Source organism: Odontesthes bonariensis, chromosome 16 (assembly GCF_027942865.1).
Source record: "Odontesthes bonariensis isolate fOdoBon6 chromosome 16, fOdoBon6.hap1, whole genome shotgun sequence".
NCBI classification, from domain to species: Eukaryota; Metazoa; Chordata; class Actinopteri; order Atheriniformes; family Atherinopsidae; genus Odontesthes; species Odontesthes bonariensis.
The window spans coordinates 35,984,812-36,003,866 of NC_134521.1; the positions used below are offsets into that span (position 1 = coordinate 35,984,812).

General features: G+C 43.3%; 1 protein-coding gene and 1 long non-coding RNA gene across 2 annotated transcripts; one reads left to right on the plus strand and one right to left on the minus strand.

Annotated features, from left to right (window-relative positions):
* Nucleotides 1-3,069: 3,069 nt before the first annotated feature.
* On the minus strand, nucleotides 3,070-14,917 carry pcyox1l (prenylcysteine oxidase 1 like). Its single transcript, XM_075486988.1, has 8 exons — nucleotides 14,825-14,917; nucleotides 14,495-14,710; nucleotides 12,386-12,592; nucleotides 11,895-12,069; nucleotides 10,690-10,901; nucleotides 10,241-10,381; nucleotides 9,263-9,674; nucleotides 3,070-5,194 (listed from the first exon to the last, which is right to left on the minus strand). Exons 2-8 carry the CDS (start codon nucleotides 14,601-14,603, stop codon nucleotides 4,945-4,947), a joined length of 1,506 nt encoding a protein of 501 aa, XP_075343103.1. The 5' UTR covers nucleotides 14,604-14,710; nucleotides 14,825-14,917; the 3' UTR covers nucleotides 3,070-4,944.
* Nucleotides 14,918-17,030: 2,113 nt separating this feature from the next.
* On the plus strand, nucleotides 17,031-18,075 carry LOC142402029 (uncharacterized). The gene is made up of 3 exons (XR_012773267.1): nucleotides 17,031-17,187; nucleotides 17,502-17,711; nucleotides 17,845-18,075. It is a non-coding gene; the product is annotated as an uncharacterized LOC142402029 (long non-coding RNA).
* The last annotated feature ends 980 nt before the right edge of the window (nucleotides 18,076-19,055 follow it).

Genomic DNA, 19,055 nt, shown 5'->3' on the forward strand with positions numbered 1-19,055 from the left:
ATCACAAGATGCAGAGGAACTTTGAGAGGAATTTATGACCTCCATCCCACAGCTGACAGATCTATCTATCTATCTATCTATCTGGATAAACACAGCAGCCCAAACAGATCCAATGGCCTCTGAACAAACATATCACACACACATGAAACAGACTGTGGGGAGCCTTCCAGGGACCCGGGACAATCATACCAGTAAAAAGAATGAAATATGTTGGGTGCCTGTGTTTGAGGCTAAGTGTGTGAGAGTTCTGTGGAATTTTTGAGCTTCTAGTGAAATGAGACCTCAAAGGAATTGAGTGCATCTCTACGGTTCCGTGTGTTTTTCCATTCAGCAATCATGTTATCAAAGCTCATTTCTATTTTTTAAAGCAAAATTATGGCAAATCTCTGCAAAAGTAAAAAGCTTCTTGAAATAAAAAATTTAAATTAAACTACCGATGTTATTCAAAAAAGACACAAATTCTTGGTTGGCTTCAGGTTCTTTTCTGTTTACATGGAAAAATAACTCCCATAATTCAGTCCCTATAAGGTTAGACGATAAACTGATGGCAGGAGATCCCAGATCATGATAGATCTGGGATGACTGTTTGGCTTTTAGGATCACAAACAGCTAAACTGATTTCAGCCACATTTCTCAATTTCCTTCAGGAAGCTATACGCGTGCCTTTGAGCTTTGCTTTTTGTCTGGCTTATAATCACAGGTCCTGTATTTTCTCTGCAGATTCTTCTGCTTGCCAATAGAATGAGTATTTGACTACTAGATGACTTGGATTATTCACATTTGTCAAATGTATGAACGTGAATTGTACCTTATACCCACGATTCCCCATAAGTTGTGACACTGTGTAAGATGTGAATGAAAACAGAATGGAATGAGCTGCAAATTTAAAAAAAACATTTTGTTCACAATAGAACACAGAAAACTCACCTTGAATTTGACGGCAGGAACTTCTTTAAAAAAGTTGGGAAACTGCCATGTTTACCACTGTATCGCATCCCCATCTCTTAAAAAAACATCTGGGAACTCAGGAGAGCAGTTACTGGACCTCTGGGAGAGGAATGTTGTCCCATTCTTGATATGGGACTCCAGCGACTCAACAGTCCTGCGTCTTCTTTGTAATATTTTGCATTTCATGATGTGCAAAATGTTGCAAATGTCTTAACACCATGTAAAATGCTGACTTCAGTCATGTGTATCACGAGTGTCCCTGATTTGTTTTGAGCTTCCATATCCTTGAAGCGCCTGACAGTGGAGGTCATCCTATTCCAGGATGCTACTCTGCAGCTTCTGGGCCCTGAACACACTCAGCAACCACAAATCAGTGATCCAACCCCACAGAGATAATGAGGGGTATCCTGAACCGAGCTGCACAGATGGAGCTGTCGTTGTGTGCGAAGCTCCTTTCTCTTACACAAAAGGGGGGAAAAACAAGGAAAAACAGAAACCCTGACGCATCAGCCATCGAACAGTGTGTCCTACCAGTCATAAGATATGCTGCTTGCATAATAACCTCTCTCTGGCTGCTGAAACCCAGGAGAGGCGAGGAGGAATTATGATGGAAGAATAAGCCTCTGCACGGCATGTACCACCAACAGACTGAAACCGTGTCTGATATCCAGAAGCCTATCAGTGGCTTGAAAAGGCTGGTCTGAAAGACGGTACAGAGGCACTAATCGTAGCAGCTCTAAAACAGGCCCGAAGCACAAGTGTGATAGAGACTCCCAGACCGGACCGGACCCCAGGTGCAGGCTGGGAAATGATCCCTCTGAGACAGTCCAGCACACAGCAGCTGGGTGTAAGATTCAGGCAGGTAGAGCATACATGGAACGCCATAACCAAGAGGCAGGAATAATGTACAGGAACCTCTTTGCTGAGTTTGGGTTGGAAGTCCCGAAGTGAAAATGGGAGACACCTTCAAAGGTAGTGGAGAAGGACAGAACTAAGATCCTGTGGGACTTCCAGATCCAGACTGATGAGCAGGTGGTGGCTAACCAACTGTGGCGGTTGACCTGCTACAGAAGAAGGCAGCAGTGATAGATGCAGCAGTTCCAAGTGACAGCAACATCAGGAAGAAGGAACCTGAGAAACGTGGAAAATACTTTGGGCTGAAGGAGGAAGCTGACAGATTGAAGGCAGCAGTGGTACCAGTGGTGATCAGAGCACTCGGGGCCGCGACCCCCCAACAGGGAGAGTGGCTCCAGCAGATCCCGGGAACAACACCAGAGATCTCTGTCCAGAAGAGCGTAGTGCTGGGAGCAGCAAGGATAATATGCAGAACCCTCAAGCTCCCAGGCCTCTGGCAGAGGACCTGAGCCTGAAAGAGGGGGTACCACTCACAGGAAGGGCGAGTGTGGAGTTTTTTGAATATGTATGTGTATATATACATATTTACACAAATATGGAAACTTTCAGTAACTGTGGTCTTCACAGAAATCAATCAATTATTTGACTGATTAAAAGCCAATCAACCACACAGGTTGTTAATGCACAAGAAGCATTAATGAACCATATTACACTGAATTGAATCATATGCGCGAGCCTTAGAAAGCTCATGAACTTCCCCCTTGATTCTATTTTCAGCATCGTTATCGTTTTCTTGCTGTTAGGAAGAGACACACAGTTCATTAGCTGTAGTGTTGTTGGCCTGCTGGTGGGTTTCATTCCTCAAGCCTTTCTTGACCCTGATTACATCAGATATGATGACATGGCAGTTATACTGGAGCATATTCAGACGTTTCATGGCGTTTCCACCCCATGGGCTTTAAGAGGGGCTCTGTTTACTTTTTCCTGGAGTAAAGTTTGAGGAAGTTGGTGGATCACGTAGTAATAAAACCACTGTGAAAGAATCTCAGTTGATTCTATTGAGATACATTCATTTGTCCAAATAACTCTGTCAAGTTGAGATGATGTAATAACTGGAGTGTTCTCACTCTTTTCTTTCAGTGGAAATTCGAAAGAAGTCAGCTCACTGATTGGCTGTGTAACTTCAGGCTCAGAAAACAGAAATCCTGAAAGTCTCAGGAGAACTGGAGGATGCTTTTTATGTACACATATGCCTGAAATACAAAATTCACAGCACAAGATCTTTATTTCATTAGCATGGAAGAAAATGCAAATATAGTTCAGATATGATCAGACACAAAATAACACAAAAGCTTAAAAAAAAAAACAAGTTAGGAATGTGTGCTGAGCTTCACTTTCTCATGCCAAACATGCGGTGTACACTCTGTAAAACTATAGCTATGAGCAAACACCTGCCAACATCTCACTCCAGAAAATGGAAATGATTATCAGAGGAAAGATTTGACTTTTTTGTCCAAATGTCTGGAAGCTGTGTGTTCAGATAAAGACATTTCCTCCACCCCAGAAACTTCACATGTAATTTCAGAGAAACAGTTGAGCGCCAGAGTTAAAATGAATAAATATTTCACAAAGAATTCTCGGCCTTTCTGTACATTTTGCTAATGGTTCTTTCATTTAAAGGTAGAAAGTAGCAGCTGTGTTCGGGTACAGAGGACGACAGACAGAGCCTGAATATGTGCGTAGCATCGAAGGTTGAATACGACAGGGAATCAGTTCTTTTCAATCCTCACATCCACATCCTGTGATGGCTGGTGTTTACTTGCTCTCCTCGCTGTACTTTGCAGTGAACACAGCAACAAAATGATCAGAGGAAGGCGTCTGCAGTGACAATGCAGCACCACACAGGTCGGGTGCACCGAACTTACAGTAAGATCAGAGCAGCAACCTTCATTTCTGCTCGTTCCCTGCAGTTTCTGATGTCACCACAGCGCTTAAAAACAATTTCATTAGATTAAAAGGGTCACATTATCCATCAGCTGAAGCCCTTTGTAGTCACAAGGTTTTCAGTCAACAGTAAAAGTGAATCTAAATCCAGAAATCCAGTTCTTACGGCTACAAGTGAATGTCCAAAACAATCTTCGCTTGTTATTATTCTTTTACAAGATACGGCTTTCATGCTCCAGACAAAAGCGCCATCATCACGAGCAGCAGCAGCAAATCTTTTTCTTTTCAGTCCAGTGTGAAAGCTGGCTGGCTCCACTTCCTGGGAAAAAAAGAAAAAAGTCTCTCCGCTGGATTACGCAACAATAGCAGCAGGAAGGGGAGATAATGAAAAGTCTGATGAAAGAGCCAATAGTGCATAGCACCAGTGGACACTACTGTGAGTCACCAAATAATTATTTTATTAATTTGCAAAACAACAAAACAACAACAACAAAAAAAGGCCCGAGCACAACAGAGAATCCTTTGAGATCTCACAGGTGCAGACAGGTCTGATCCTCACATTTACAGAGTCAGAGCAGTGCTGAAGGTTTGCTGAGGGGACAGATTCAGCCAGCAGCTGCCTTTTCTTCACACACCAGTACCTGTGACCCTGTTATCAGAGTAACATCAAACAACGTTCATTCATCACACCCAAACTTCGAACAATCCACTTACTTTCTACCCAGACACAGTATGTACACCAACAGGCTGCTGGCTTATGTTTTACTTTGGGCCCAAACCGCCACACCTCAGACCGAGACACAGTCAGCACAACCAATCAGGACTTTGGGCATCAGTGCAGGACTACGCTCGTACTGAATGGCACGATTAAAACAAGTCTTAGTTATTTACAATACTGCAGGTCGGATTATGTTTACCTAAGGTGGGCTATTATATGGGCGTATCCGGTGCCCTGATGATGATCACCAGGCCAGCATTTGCATGGTTGTTAACATGGATGGTGTAACACGGTGGAATTCAATTATTCCCGTAGCTCCGAGTGTGCGCTCCAGTTAACCTTTAGGTTTCAAGTCAAACTCAAAAAGAAAAAATATTCCAGTCCAGAATTCAATAGCGTGCAAAGCTCCTTCCTGGTGCAGATCGCCTGGCTTCGTGAAACACTTTGGTTTGTATGAGAGCGGCGTTCAGCTGACAGGATCATAGCTCAGTCTTGATCCTGTGCATCAGATCTTTCTGGTCCACCATGTCCGTCTGTCTGTTCCAGCGGTGGTACGCCAGCAGAGCGATGTTCTTGGCTGCCACTGAGCTCATCTCCATGGCGCTGCCGGCCCACTCGATGCCGTTGAGGTAGTAGAGATTGGGGTGAAGCTCCACTGGCGGCAGTTCCTGGCTGCTGCCGTAGTGAGGGTAGGCCTGCCACTCCTGCACCTGCACCGAGTAGTACGACCTGCAACACAGAGATGGGGTGAAGTGGGAAAAAAAGGATTATTAAGGCAGACCAATGTCAACCATAACCCATAACGCAGGCTCTCAACCACGCTGTGACGCCTGCCTCGTACGCCCGTCTGTCAGCCGGTGACCCACCAAGTCCAGACTGAAATATCTCAACAACTATTAGATCCCTGTGGTTTAAATCTTCCTACTCTATGATGCAAGTTATTCTGCCAAATGTCTTCAGGATGCATTGTAACTATATGTAAAAAAATAAAATAAAATAAAAAAATAATCAGTGACATCTCCACTTTTCAACCGCCATCATTAAAATGTAGCTCATAACTCTGCTAGTCCTGTCATACGTCATTTTGCTCACATTGGGCCTCATGCAACAACCGTTCGTACGCACAGATTTGTTCTTAAGTCGTGCGTACGAGTGATTTAAGAGAACTTGCCGCATTCACTAATTTATTCGTATTTTTTTACGTTTTCTTTCAGGTACGAACAGAATTTACGAGTGATCCAGACCTGACCTAGGGGTTTCGTAAAATAGTCCGCTGGTATTCCAATCAAGTTACTTTGACTAATGGATTGTATATTTAATTACTTTGAAGCAAACATAAATAAATATAAACATTATACCCCATAATGATGCTGACATTATTCTGTTTGACTTAAATTATGCACTAATTGAAGGTTAATTTGACTCTGTATATGACAAGGTCAATGGGAAGTGTAACCAGCGGCTGACTTTCTGCTTCTGGATGCCTTAGTGCATCAGGCTCTTGGAAGAGAGCGTGTGCTCCGAGATCGTGTAGATATCCTGCAGAAACAGACAAATGGCTGACATCGTGATTTATGTTGCCAAGGACTGTGCTGCTGCAAATATGCAGCTTGCTAGAGCCACAACTCCATAGAGAAACACGCCGATCAAACCCAATTCCACCACACGTCCAGGTCCTCACCACCCTTGGATTTTTGGCCACTGGAACCTTTCAGAGGGAGATTGGAGACAGATCGGGGGTGTCCCAGTCCTCTGTGAGTCGTGCGCTCCCCTTGGTCATCAAAGCTCTCATCAGTTTATCACCCATGGTACATCAGATTCCCATACACCGCTGTCCAACAAGTACAAATTAAGAGGGACTTTCATGCCGTGGCTGGACTGCCAAACATAATCGGTGGGGATGGGACTCAAGAACCAGTAGTTCGATTCCGTGGAATCGTTAATCCGCCTGCCTATAGTTTATAGGTTCTGCTAGCGTCTGACGCATGTGCGTGATGACATCATGTGCACGCTTCGTATTTTGGCTCAGAATGTTTCCAACATGGCATCGAGGCAGAACCGCTCCAAAGTTTGGTTATATTTCACCAAAAAGGACAATAATAATAATACTTTCCATTTATAGGCGCCTTTCTTCACACTCAAGGTCACCTTAAACGTCATAAAAGATAAAAGCAGACACGATATTAAAAAAAAAAATAATAATAATAATAATACACAATCTAAATTAGACAATACAGTTGTGATCAGAGGGAGTAAGCTAGTTTAAACAGATGGGTTTTGAGTTTGGATTTGAAATGTGGTAGTGAGTCCGTGTTACGGAGATCCGGTGGGAGTGAGTTCCAGGGCTGGGAGGCAAAGCGGCTGAGTGCTCTGCTTCTCATGGTAACAAGACAGGCAGGGGGGGCGGTGAGATGGATGGAGGAAGAGGATCTGTGCAATGTGAAGGAGGTCAGAAAGATATGGAGGGGCGAGGCTGTGGACAGCTTTGAATGTAAGGAGGAGTATTTTAAAGTTAGTGCGATGTGTGATGGGGAGCTAATGGAGCTGTTGTAGAATAGGTGGGATATGATGAATTGAAGGGCTGCGTGTGATGATGCGGGCGGCACAGTTTTGGACCAGTTGTAATTTATGAAGGGTTTTATGTGGAAGACCAAAAAGAAGAATAATCTAAACGGGAGGTGAACAAGAACAGCGGTGGAATGAGGAGTGAGAGAAGGACGGAGACGATTGATATTATGAAGATGGAAATAGGCAGACCGAGTGATGTTACTGACGTGGGAAGCAAAGGAGAGGGTGCTGTGGAGGATGACACCCAGACTCTTGATCTGAGGGGAGGGAGAGATGGAAGAGTTATCAATGGAAATAGAAAAGTTATGGAGTTTGTGCCTATTAAAAGAAGTTCTGTTTTATTGCAATTTAATTCAATGAAGTTTGAGGTGAACCAGGACTTTATTTCAAGGAGGCAATTGGTGAGGGAAGCTGGGAGTGTGGAGTTGGGTTTGGTTGAGAGGTAGCGCTGGGTGTCATCCGCATAGCAGTGAAAGTGAATAAGATGTTTGCGGAAAATGCCACTGAGGGGGAGACGGTAAATGATGAATAGCAGGGGCCCCAGGACAGAGCCCTGGGGGACACCTGAGGTGACGGGGACTGGATGGGAAGTGAATGATTTTAACTGAATGAACTGAGTTTGGCCCGAAAGGTATGAATGAAACCAGTTAAGAGGTGTATTTGTGATGCCAAGAGAGGAAAGTCTGTGCAGAATGATGGTGTGTGAGATTGTGTCAAAGGCTGCAGTCAGACCAAGCAGGAAAATGGATAGTGAACCGGAATCAGCAGCAAGGTCATCAGTGACTTTAAGGAGTGCTGTTTCAGTGCTGTGGAGGGGGCGGAAGCCAGATTGGAATTGTTCACATAAATTATTGCAGGATAGATGGGTATGGAGTTGAGCAGCAACTGTTTTTTCAAGAATTTTGGAAATTAATGGAAGATTTGAGATTGGATGGAAATTATTAAGGTTATTGGGGTCTGAACCAAGTTTCTTGAGTATTGGGGTTACAGCAGCTGTTGTGAGGGCGGAAGGAACAACCCCAGTGGTGAGAGAGGAGTGTATAAAGTCTGTGATGAGAGGGGACAGAGAGGGGAGGGTGGCTTTAACAAGGACAGTGGGAAGAGGGTCTAATTGACAGGTTGAAGATTTGGATTTGGTGCATTCTTGAAATTAAAGTGTTACTGCAACCAAAGCCATTTGGACTATACTTGTATAACAGGATGAGAATCGATAATTGAACCGGAATTGCTAAATTCTTAACAATTCCCATCCCTAATAATCGGAGCAATAGACTGCACACATATACGCATCAAAGCAGCCGTGCTGTTGTAGAGCGCACTGAGCTGAAGGCCAGGTGGGTGTGTCTCCATACAGCGGGGGGCAAACTGCTCTATAGCCCAGAGAAGGCATGCTGCGTTTTGCACAATATTGCCATGAACGAGGGTCTCCCACTACCTGAACCAGCCCAGGCAGACAACATGCCAGAAGACCCCCCCTCATGGACCACCCCATCAAAGTGCCATAATGATGAGGCAACAACTGATTGCACGGCTTTAGTTGCAGTCATCGAGCGCCTGGCCATGACAAGACGTTTTTTTTAAGCCATTTTCATTTCAAACCATTTCTTCTTTATTTCGGTGACATTGCGAACTACAGGTGACACGGAATTAACAGCACTCATAATAACTTTCCATTTCTTGGCTTTAGCAGGTCCCACTGCTGACACTGCTGAAAATGACAGATTTTCCTTTCTGGATCTCTGAAAGCAGAACTTCAGTCTCAGAGCCCCTAAAGTTGTTCTTTTTGCACCTTGATGCCATTCTCATGACTCAACACTTCCTGGCACAGGAGTGAGGAAGCACAGCCTTATATGGTATCATTTTGGCCGTGGATTATGCAAATCTACTATCCTCGTGCACGTGCACTTAAATACGCACGGTTGGCATTCATCATTTACACAGGACGTTTACACACTTTTTCCCAAGTTAAGAGCGTTTGTTGAATCTGACGTGGCGTGTTCGTACGAGACCTTCGTACGAAAAAAGTGAGAAATTTAGAATAAAAATACGAAAATGTTCGTGTATGAGGCCCAATGTGAGCAGAATGCATCTTTTTCTTTAAACTTCCTAAACCAAAACACCTGATGTTGGTCATTATAATCAGAGAAAAAGTCATTTCGGTACCATTAAGGTCATTAGGTCGCAGCTTGTGATTACTGTGATTACTTCACCAGCGAGAATTCGACTGACCTGAAGAGTGTTTTGAGCTGCGACTTGTCCAGCGGTTGTGGCGAGAACACCTTGTAAACCCCGGCCTCCTGTGGCTGCTTGCGCCTGAAGCCCGTTGAGATGTTGACGGGACAAACGCTGGCTACACTGTTGAAGAACACCGCGGGGGTTTCTGTTGTCAGAACGCTGGCAAATGGAAACAGGCGAGGGTCCGGGAAACCAAAGAACGACGTGTTGAGGTAACCGTGAACGATGGTTGCTACGGTGCTGTGATATTTGCCGGGCAGCTGGTCAAAGGGCGGTGAAAAACCTTTGAACCGGAGTCCAGACCCGACACTGTCCTGGAGTGGAGTCGCCAACACTACGATGTCATACAGCTCCGATTCCTCCCCATCTGCTGTGGTGTAATTAAGCTGGTACTGAAGTGCCTCCCCTGGAGTGCAAATACACAAAAAATTATTTCAACACTGATAAAGAAAAACAACATTTCTATGAGTCCTTCAGCAGATATCATCTTTAAACATCTGGCACATCCTCCTTCCTGATCTGCACGGATACGCTCAACTGGACTCAAATGGGCCTCGGCACTCTGTCCATGCTCCAAAGTTCCATCTTTGTGTAAAAATAGCAAAGTTTAAGTGTATAATAATACAGCCTAATTCCCAATAACGCTGATCTCGTTGCCATATTTTTCTAAAAGCTTCCAGACTGTTGCTCTGACCTAAGAACGAGCCGATTTTAGCTGCAGCATCATTTGACAACATGGATGATGATCTCCCTAAAGGAAAGTTTGAAGCAGTGGAATGTCTGAAATGTTTATTCACTCGGCCCACAGCGTCGGTCATACTTCAGTAAGAATAAAACAGAACAGATGAGCTGTAACTGTGGCTCAACTGCGTACGTAACCATGCCAACTGTTTTGAAATTATGAAGCAGACTGAATTTAATAGCCGAGTAGCTCAACGTGATCTCCATTCAGGAAACATGAGGTTGGAGTACCTGAGAGGACAGGGGAAATGGAGTTGACTTGTGCCTGCAGCAGGTTAGTGTTGGCCATCTTCAACAGGCCAGAACATACAAGCTTGTTGCCTCCTTCCACCGCCCACAGGTTGTTCTGGGCACCAGCTAAAGACACAGCGCCTGAAAGAAACACACAGACAAGAGATGCAGCCAAGCGCTATCAACCAATTATCAGCTGCCCACACATTTCCTGTTCCCTGGCTCCCACAGGCCACCCGCTCCTCTCACCTTGCTTCCCTCTCTTCCAGTCTCAACACCCTGATCCTCCCATCCTCGTCTCCTACATCTTATGTTTTCCGTCCTCTATCTGCTGACCTACATCACCTCATAACTTACCAATAATTCACCATCATAACCTTTGTCCTGTCACTTCCCTACTCACCAGCTTCTCACAAACTCAACTCATCATTTCTAAATACTTGGCTGACCTACAAAAGCAGGGATGCTGACGTTCTGGCCATAGTTGATCCTCATGACGGGTGCGATGACCTCATCAATGAAGCGCTGCGACACACCCAGCTCCAGCAGCGAATCAGAGAGCGGCCTCTTGGTCATGTTGATGAAGCCGCTGCCTCCAAGAGAGTTCAGGAGTTCCTCCACGGAGCTGAAAGCGTAGCCGTGGGCCTGGTACTTATAGACCCTGCATTGTATGAACAGATTAAAGTCAGTCAGGGGCTGACAAACGTCCCAGCAATCATCTGCATAACTAAACAGACACACTCAAGCTCACTGTTGTTGGTTTGGAAAGAAAACAAGAGAGACTGCGGTGATGCAGAGGTAACTCACTTCCAGAGGGAAGAAGCTGTGGTTCATGTAAAGTGGAGGAGGCGGAGGATGGGTAAAAGTGAAATTCTGAGCTTGGTTTGTGTTTCAATCAGAAACAATTAAAACAAAAGATTTGCGTCCATCATGTAAGAATTGTGTGAGGTCTAGCTCCAGCTGATAGCTGTGAGGCGAGTCTGTGCTTCATTACTGTAACGTTTTCTGGTAAAAGGATGAAAAGAGCTCAGATTTCATTACAACGGCTCCTTCCATGCAGATGGTTTACTGCATTCATGCAGAGCTAATCCTTGAACTTTCATAAAACGAGTCCAGGTTTTTCAGTGATCATGGCTGCAGATGCATGAGGCAAAAGACAGAAAGAATAACAAAGAGCTAAAACAGACCACAGATTATTGTGCAACCATTTCCCATTTCTACAGGAAAAAAAAGTCAGTTTAAATTAATAATGGCTCGTCCAGATCTAAAATACAAATGTGTTGGACATCAGTAAACAATATAATGCACTTAAACCAGCTCCCTATTGAATCAGATTTCAAGTTAGTTTAAATATCAATTAAATTGGAGAGATTTCAGTTGCAATCGTGACTGTCTTTAGATATGAAAGAAAATGACCAAAGGTTTGTGTTGCCATGCAAGACTAAGAGATAAAGATTCACACATCTAGTTCAAATCTGCATCTGTTATATTCACATATAATATTCACTGGAAATTAGATTTCTGTTTTTTAAGACCAAGCCTAGCTGACACTGGCCCTGCCACGCCTGCCTTTTGGTTTCAACATTGTACAAAAACCAAGCAAGTACCTGGTGAGAATAAAGAAATACATAAAGCATTAATATTTCTGACTTGCCTCATAAATTTCTCCATAATCTCCTCCACCCACATTTGTAGGCGTATAAAACTGATTCCGTAGCGCCACCACAGGCGGAACAGATCCAGCAAGTACCAGTCCGTCTCCTCCAGAATCACCTCTTCCCCGTTAAAAACCGCCGTCTTCCCTGCCACATTCCGCCGATATTTCAAACCTTGAGATGTGAACACAAGGTGGCACAAAGGGCAAGCGCACATTAATACCCAAAGGGGGGAAATTAATACGAATGATGTTTGGCAATAACTGGCCTCTAACAGTAGTCTGATTAAGTGTGCCTGGTCATTTATTCGGGAGAAATCAAAGGAGATAAACTGTACAAAAACAAATATGAGCACAGAAGAAGTAATAAAAAGGTTACCTTTCGTATTTCCTGACTATTCAGACTGTGACCAGAGATCATTTTCATTGAGAATTACCTTTAGAGGATTTCTTGGCCTTTCGGGCCTCCTGTGTTGTGTGTGTTAACTCACCCAGCTGTTTGACAAACTCCTGCATATGGAGGTTGAGGGAGTGGATGATGGAGCCTCCAGACTCGTAGTCATTGTGATTGACGGTTACAGTAGCCAGACGGCCTCCAACGTCACCCTTTTCAAAAACGTCCATCTGCACCTCAGGGCCAAAGTGTTGCCGCAGGAAATGAGCCGTGGCGCTGCCTCCAATCCCGGCTCCGACCACCGCTGGAGAACAAACGGCCAGAGAGCGACAGTGAAAATATGTTTGTGTCCAACGAGGACCAATCATTGAGATTTTACTGAGTGTTGAAAATGTTGACTCTTTATAAAAGAAAACGTGTAAAGACAGGAACACATCACCACCGGGCGATTTAGCAATTTTTTTATTGATTTTTTTTCCCCTCCCATTATTTTGCTGCTTTTTGAAAGCCATATGTACAGGAGGACTGATATGGGGAAGAAAAAGAGCCGTGTTTGATGGAGTTCAAGTGCAATGCTGCCAACAGCAAGGGTTCATCTTTAACAGGACCGTCATGATCAGATTCTGTACAAAAATCATACGTTCCTTTTGCCTTTCATTTGACTTTCAGAAGGGTTAAATAAAATGAGAAATAAAATACATCAGTCATGATAATCAATTAGCTTCTCTAGTATGAAACTTACTGGGATGGAAGTTACTAATTATATACTTGTCATTGTAACAAAGTAGGTCTGGATGCTAGCTCACAGATCATCTGTGTTTATGTAATCAATACTTTGGCAGTTTTGATTGCATTAGCTTCAGAAATAACACTTCTAAGTCAGTTATTGCCGTGTTTATTTGCAATTAAACCTGTGAGAGGTTTTGCTGAGCAGAAAGACGAGAATCAACCTTTTCACACAAACCTATGTCTTGGCTTGTGCAACTGGTTTGTTTTCGTGGCATAGAGAGCTTCATCTCTGCATTGTGCTGCTTTAGTGTTACAGGTAGCCGTTTATTTCTGCTCAAACCTCTTTACTAAAAGTCACTGTGGATAAGTCCTTTTTTGTTTTTCTGACAAATTATTGTAGGTTTGTTGAGGCACGTGTTGCATATTATAGAATAGAATAGAAAAATACTTTATTCATCAAATCAAATCAAATTTATTTATATAGCACATTTCATGTACAAACAATTCAAAGTGCTTCACATAAAATAAAAGCATTGCAGCAGGGAGTGGAAGAAGCATTAAAATACATAAAAGAATATAAAGAGAAACAAATAAAATAATTTAAATGAATTTAAAAACAAGCAACAGTCAAGATAAATTCAAAGATATCGTGCAGATTTCATGCATAGACACATGAGAAAAGAAATGTTTTTAACCTGGATTTAAAAATGTCTCCATTTGGTGAAAGTTTAATCTCCACTGGCAGTTTGTTCCACTTGTTTGCAGCATAACAGCTAAATGCTGCTTCTCCATGTTTAGTCTGGACTCTGGACTGGACCAGCTGACCTGAGTCCTTGGATCTAAGAGCTCTGCTGGCTTTATATTCTCTGAACATATATATATTTTGGGCCTAAACCGTTCTGGGATTTATAAACCATCAGCAGGCTTTTAAAATCTATTCTGTGACTGACTGGAAGCCAGAGTAAAGATTTTAAAACTGGTGTGATGTGTTCAGATCTCTTAGTCCGGGTTAAAACTCCAGCAGCAGCGTTCTGGATGAGCTGCAGATGTTTAATGCTCTTTTTGGGAAGTCCAGTTAAAAGAGCATTACAGTAATCGAGTCTACTGGAGATGAATCATCAATCGAAATTCAAATTAGTTAAGTAGCTAAATTTTTTTATTAATATTTACAATGATTGTATATTTATATACATATATTATATCATTTATCAGTCATATCTTCCAACACTTATGTCGTGAATTAAAATAAACCGGTATTTCAAGTAACTATAAGAATAAAAATGCATTCTAAAATTAAATTCTAAAATTATGACATTGTCCCAAACGAGATATCTGCTCACGAAAACCAAACGCACAAGAGTGGGATATTTGTCACTAAACATCATTCCTTCAACATTAGCCTAGCTTGTATCCCCGGGCTAACATTAGCTCAATTCAACGGCCGCCCTGAGTGGCTATGAAGTCACAGTTATTTCACCTATTCTTGAAGGTGGAGCTCCGTCGACATGAGCGGATGCCTCCCGGTCTCCGAAAGCCGACCAGGCTGCCAGCACCAGAGCGAAAAGCTGGAGGTGAAAGCCGCCCATAGCGGCAAAATATGAGAGATGACTGGAATGAGAGGAGGGAGGTCAGCGGGTTCAGCAGCGCAGCGAGGTTCAGGTTAGCTCCTGTTTGTTCTGGGAACAAACATCTTCTAAAGAAAGAGATCACAGAGGACCTTTTACCTCGCAGAGAATCGAAAAGACTGTATTATTTTAATTTTTCAGATACTACACAAAGAACCGCCTGACGATGCAGAAGAATTTACCTCGATCGCTCACGTCCGGCAATATCACGTGACTGCGCTCATGTCGACCAATCAGGGAAGTCTGCGCAGTGTAACTCAGAGGGTTCAGCGCAATTACGTCAACCGATGACGTTGAAATGTGATTCGTTACCGATTTCAAATACATGTAACATGTATTTTTTTTTTACAAAAAATTTAATTTCTTTCTCAAATATAATTTTTCAACAATTTGAATGTAAACCAAATCAAAAGAAGAAACCTTAAGGGCCATTTCAGACCAGGGCGGCAAAGCGTGGCGGAACGGAAGCGATTTTCACCGGCGGAGGTGAAAATACATGGAAAACAGATCTGTCCTTGCACACCGACGCGGCGGTAGTCGGGCGGTAGCGGCGCGGAGACGCCTCCGTCCCGCGCTGCTTTTGGAAAATAGAACTCAAGCGGAATTTGGACGGCAGCGGCCGGCGGCAGCCGGCGGTGTCCCGTTGAAATGAATGGGGAATGCAGACAGGGCTGGAGCAGAACTACTGCGGCCGCGGACTGTCCGGTGTGAAAAGCCAAGTTGAACACACCGCCTGATAACCGGCGTAACGACTGCCGTCGTTTCGCTGCCGCCACGCCACGCTCTGGTCTGAAATCGGCCTAAAGCTATGGCAGGTAATCCTAAAGAGCTAGCAAGAGAGCTAGCAAGATTCGAAAGTGGCCCCTCCCCTCCCCTCCCCTCCCCTCCCCATTCCGTCAGTGCTTCATCCAAAGCCGGTAGAACCGCATGCGCACACGGAGCAGGGAGCCGACAGAGGGGGGCGTAGGCAGAAAGCAGAGGCATCTGATTGGTTTTTGTAGGCGCTCCAATCCGAGATCAGCGTCAGCTTTTTCTCAGTCCTGCAGCTGCCACAGAGGTCTGATTATTTTCGTCCCTTTTTCTAAATACATCTTGTATAGATTTCTCTCAGGATAGACGGACCATTTCACCCAGTATTACAAAATGTGTTTCTGGACAGGATTACCAACCATGTCTTTAAGTCCTACTTTGACACACTACAGGCGCACTGCCACGTAGGGCATGTTGTGGTGCGAGTTCTTGATGTTAGTTTTATTTGAAAGCCATTTTAAGGTTGCTCGATACCTGTCAGAATTACAGCGGTTGGCAGTAGATGGCTTGGCATCAGTGGCGGCTCCTGACATTTTTTTTAGGTAGTGCAATTTCCAGTCTGTGAAAGCTGCATCAGAGTGTGCTGAGCGAAGCTGAACTGATTGCACTGATGCAAACCTGTTATGTTCCCACACAGGAAATAAAATGTCTGATCGTCCAGAAACTCCTTGTCTTCTTTAAATAAACACAACGCAGAGTCGAGGGGTTATTTGGTCTTCCAAATAACCAAAGTGACTGCAATTTCCCCCGTTATGTCCATAAGTACCATAAAAGTCCATAGGACTGAGGTATATTTGTCTAGGTAGCATAATTAATTGTAATAATTTTTAATAATTTTTTGTTATTTTTTGCATAATTTGCCAATCAGTTAATATTACACCATAACCATTATTTATTTATTTTCCTCATATTGTTCCAGGATTCTATGAGATAAGTAAACACATAAGCTCTTAATGATAAGATTCATTCAATTTTCATTCTAAAGAATGTAATTAAAATGACAACATATAAATCCAAGTGTTTATGGAAGTTTTGGAAAATATGACTTAGAAAAGCATAACCAGTTGTCAAACATGGTTAAGTGCAGCTTACTTATGTGAGATTTCTCTCTTTTTTAAATATAATACTGCACCATAAACAATGAATGTGTCATTATACATTCTGCTATCATTGTCAACATTATATAAAAGATTTAAATCATTACAAGTCAATGATTGAGCACAAAAGGGTAAGTTATTTAGCTACATCAAATACTACCTGGAAAAATAGCAGGGTTGGTGGAGCCCTGGGTTTCATCTTTGCCTTGCAAGGCTAGCTCAAAAATCCCGCAAAATTCTTCCAAACTTCCTTCTCCGCATTAGTACGACGACTAAAGGGTACTTCTGTCAGAAACACTAACGTATTGTTGCACTCGACACTCGCCATCTTCTTCATAGAATGTTTTTTTTTTTTTTTTTATTGAAAACCACAATGTTACAACAACAAGTAGAATGTTCACGGTCCCGCACATATGACGAAAGCACGTTGTGCGTCGTTTGTGCGAGCACATAAAGGCCCAATCCCAATTCACCCCTTGGCCCTTCCCCTTACCCCTCCGTTGTAGCCCTTGAAACGGAGGGCTTCGGCCAGGCAGACTCCGTTTGAAGGGGTATGATATATTTCCCAGAGTACAACGCGACTACCGGGAGATCGTGAGTCTTTTTAAAAATGGCAGAAGCAAGAGCACCACACAAATGTAAGTTCTTCTATCTTTTTGCCATAATTTAACTGTTTTAACCGTTTTAGGTTGTGATAACTGGTGTATTGTGTGAGTTTAACATGGTGGCAATGTGTAGTTATTTTCTGTTATAAACGCACATGGGAAAAGTCGCTATTTTACATGGAGTAATCGGTCAATGCATGTGAAGGTGCTGCGAAAGAGTTGTCGTTTTTTAAATTGTAACGCGAGTATTTACAAGCAATGTAGTTGGTTAACCATAGAGAAGTTCCTTTTGAGCGTCATTTCGCTACCTATTATCACAAGTATTCATATACGTGACTGATTCACAGGGACTCAAGCACAAACAAAGAGCCTGATCAGGTTTAGCGCCGAAAACGAAGATCTGTTTCTAAAGTCATCCCCATCCCCAAAAAGAAGTAGGAAGTCCAATCCCATAATGGATTACCTGATACAGGAGAGCCTGAAGGAGCAGAAGCGCCACGAGCAGAAAACGGAGCGCTTTTTAGCTCGGTTTGAGCGCATGATAGACAAACTTTACGGTGAGTTGATGCGCCATGCACCTATTGTACACACAGCCACCACTACCGCATTCTGAAACACCTTTTTTTTTATTTTTTTTTACAATGGATGAAAGTGCATGCTATAATGTCATATCGTGTCTTGTTCCCCCAGAACATCACTGAGCCCATGCAGCACCTCCGATGTGCCCTCCGCTGTTCCTGCTCCGGTCATCTCGTTCTTGATGATTGCACTGTTGCCCGTTTATATTCATACTGTTTATATTCATACTGTTTATTGTCCATATTTGCACCACACACTTTACAGCAGACACTTTGAGCTGTTATTTCTGAAAACAAGCTGCCTTACCAGTCTGTAATGTGAGTAGCCTAATAAAAGAAATTGAGGACAAAAGGTTTGTGAGCATGATTATCACATCAACATCATATTAACGACTGGAACGGATATTGGTATGAAGAGATTTATTATACAAGGGATAACAAAAAAATTGGGGTACATGTTGTGGTCCAATGGGCAATAATTTGTAGGATGACCCGTCTGCTGGAAAGAAAAACATGGAAAGATCAGGCTTTCACCCTCCCAAACCAACACATTGATAGCACACACAATGCAGTGCATTTATTTAAGTCATCAAATCTGAACCTGGTACAAAGAAAACCGCTTCAAAAACGCATTGTTTATTCCAAACGGAACGAGGCGAGTAACAAAGGCTAAACGTGAGCTTATGTTTTCAGCTAGGTTAGTCAGGTTAGGATACTACTCCAGTCAATAAATCAGCAAATCCAACGAGACAAGCAAATTGTTTCTATATTACACGATATCACAAATGTACAGTTAGAAGCACTTTCAAACACACACACACATTATCATATTCACACGCCGGCTCTGGAAGCTACCAGCTGCTCACTCACACGCGTTATTTGCATTAATTTCTCATTCTACATACCGTAACAAGATCCAGCAATGCTCCCACATGTCGAAGACGCGTTCACCTGATGGCACTCCGTCGATTCGACGCAGATATTTCTAAAAATATCCGAATAGCCCAGGACAGCGCGAACACCACAGCACCGGTCATGTTTGTTTACTTCTGGCTAAAGCTGTCGCTTTTGGTTACGTAACAACTGACGGCGCGGACTTATTACGTTCGTGAGTGTGAAGTGCTGTCCCAATTCGAAGGGGTGACATTCTTAGCCCTTCGCCTACCCCTCCGTTTGAAGGGGCGAGGGGTAGGGGCGAGGGGTAGGCGAAGGGGTAGAAAATAGAATTGGGATTGGGCCAAACTCTCATAGAGAATGCATTGGGAGCAGGATTTTTGAAAAAAACGGAGGTATTCACGTCAATGGGAGCTTCCTGGTGCAAAT

Excerpts from the sequence above, each read along its gene's own strand:
- pcyox1l (XM_075486988.1), bottom strand. The coding sequence starts at position 14,603 with ATGGGCGGCTTTCACCTCCAGCTTTTCGCTCTGGTGCTGGCAGCCTGG. Across the intron at positions 12,593-14,494 it reads AGCTCCACCTTCAAGAATAG|CGGTGGTCGGAGCCGGGATT; the intron begins GTGAAATAACTG and ends TTTGTTCTCCAG. Across the intron at positions 10,382-10,689 it reads CAGCATCCCTGCTTTTGTAG|GCGCTGTGTCTTTAGCTGGT; the intron begins GTCAGCCAAGTA and ends TGTTTCTTTCAG.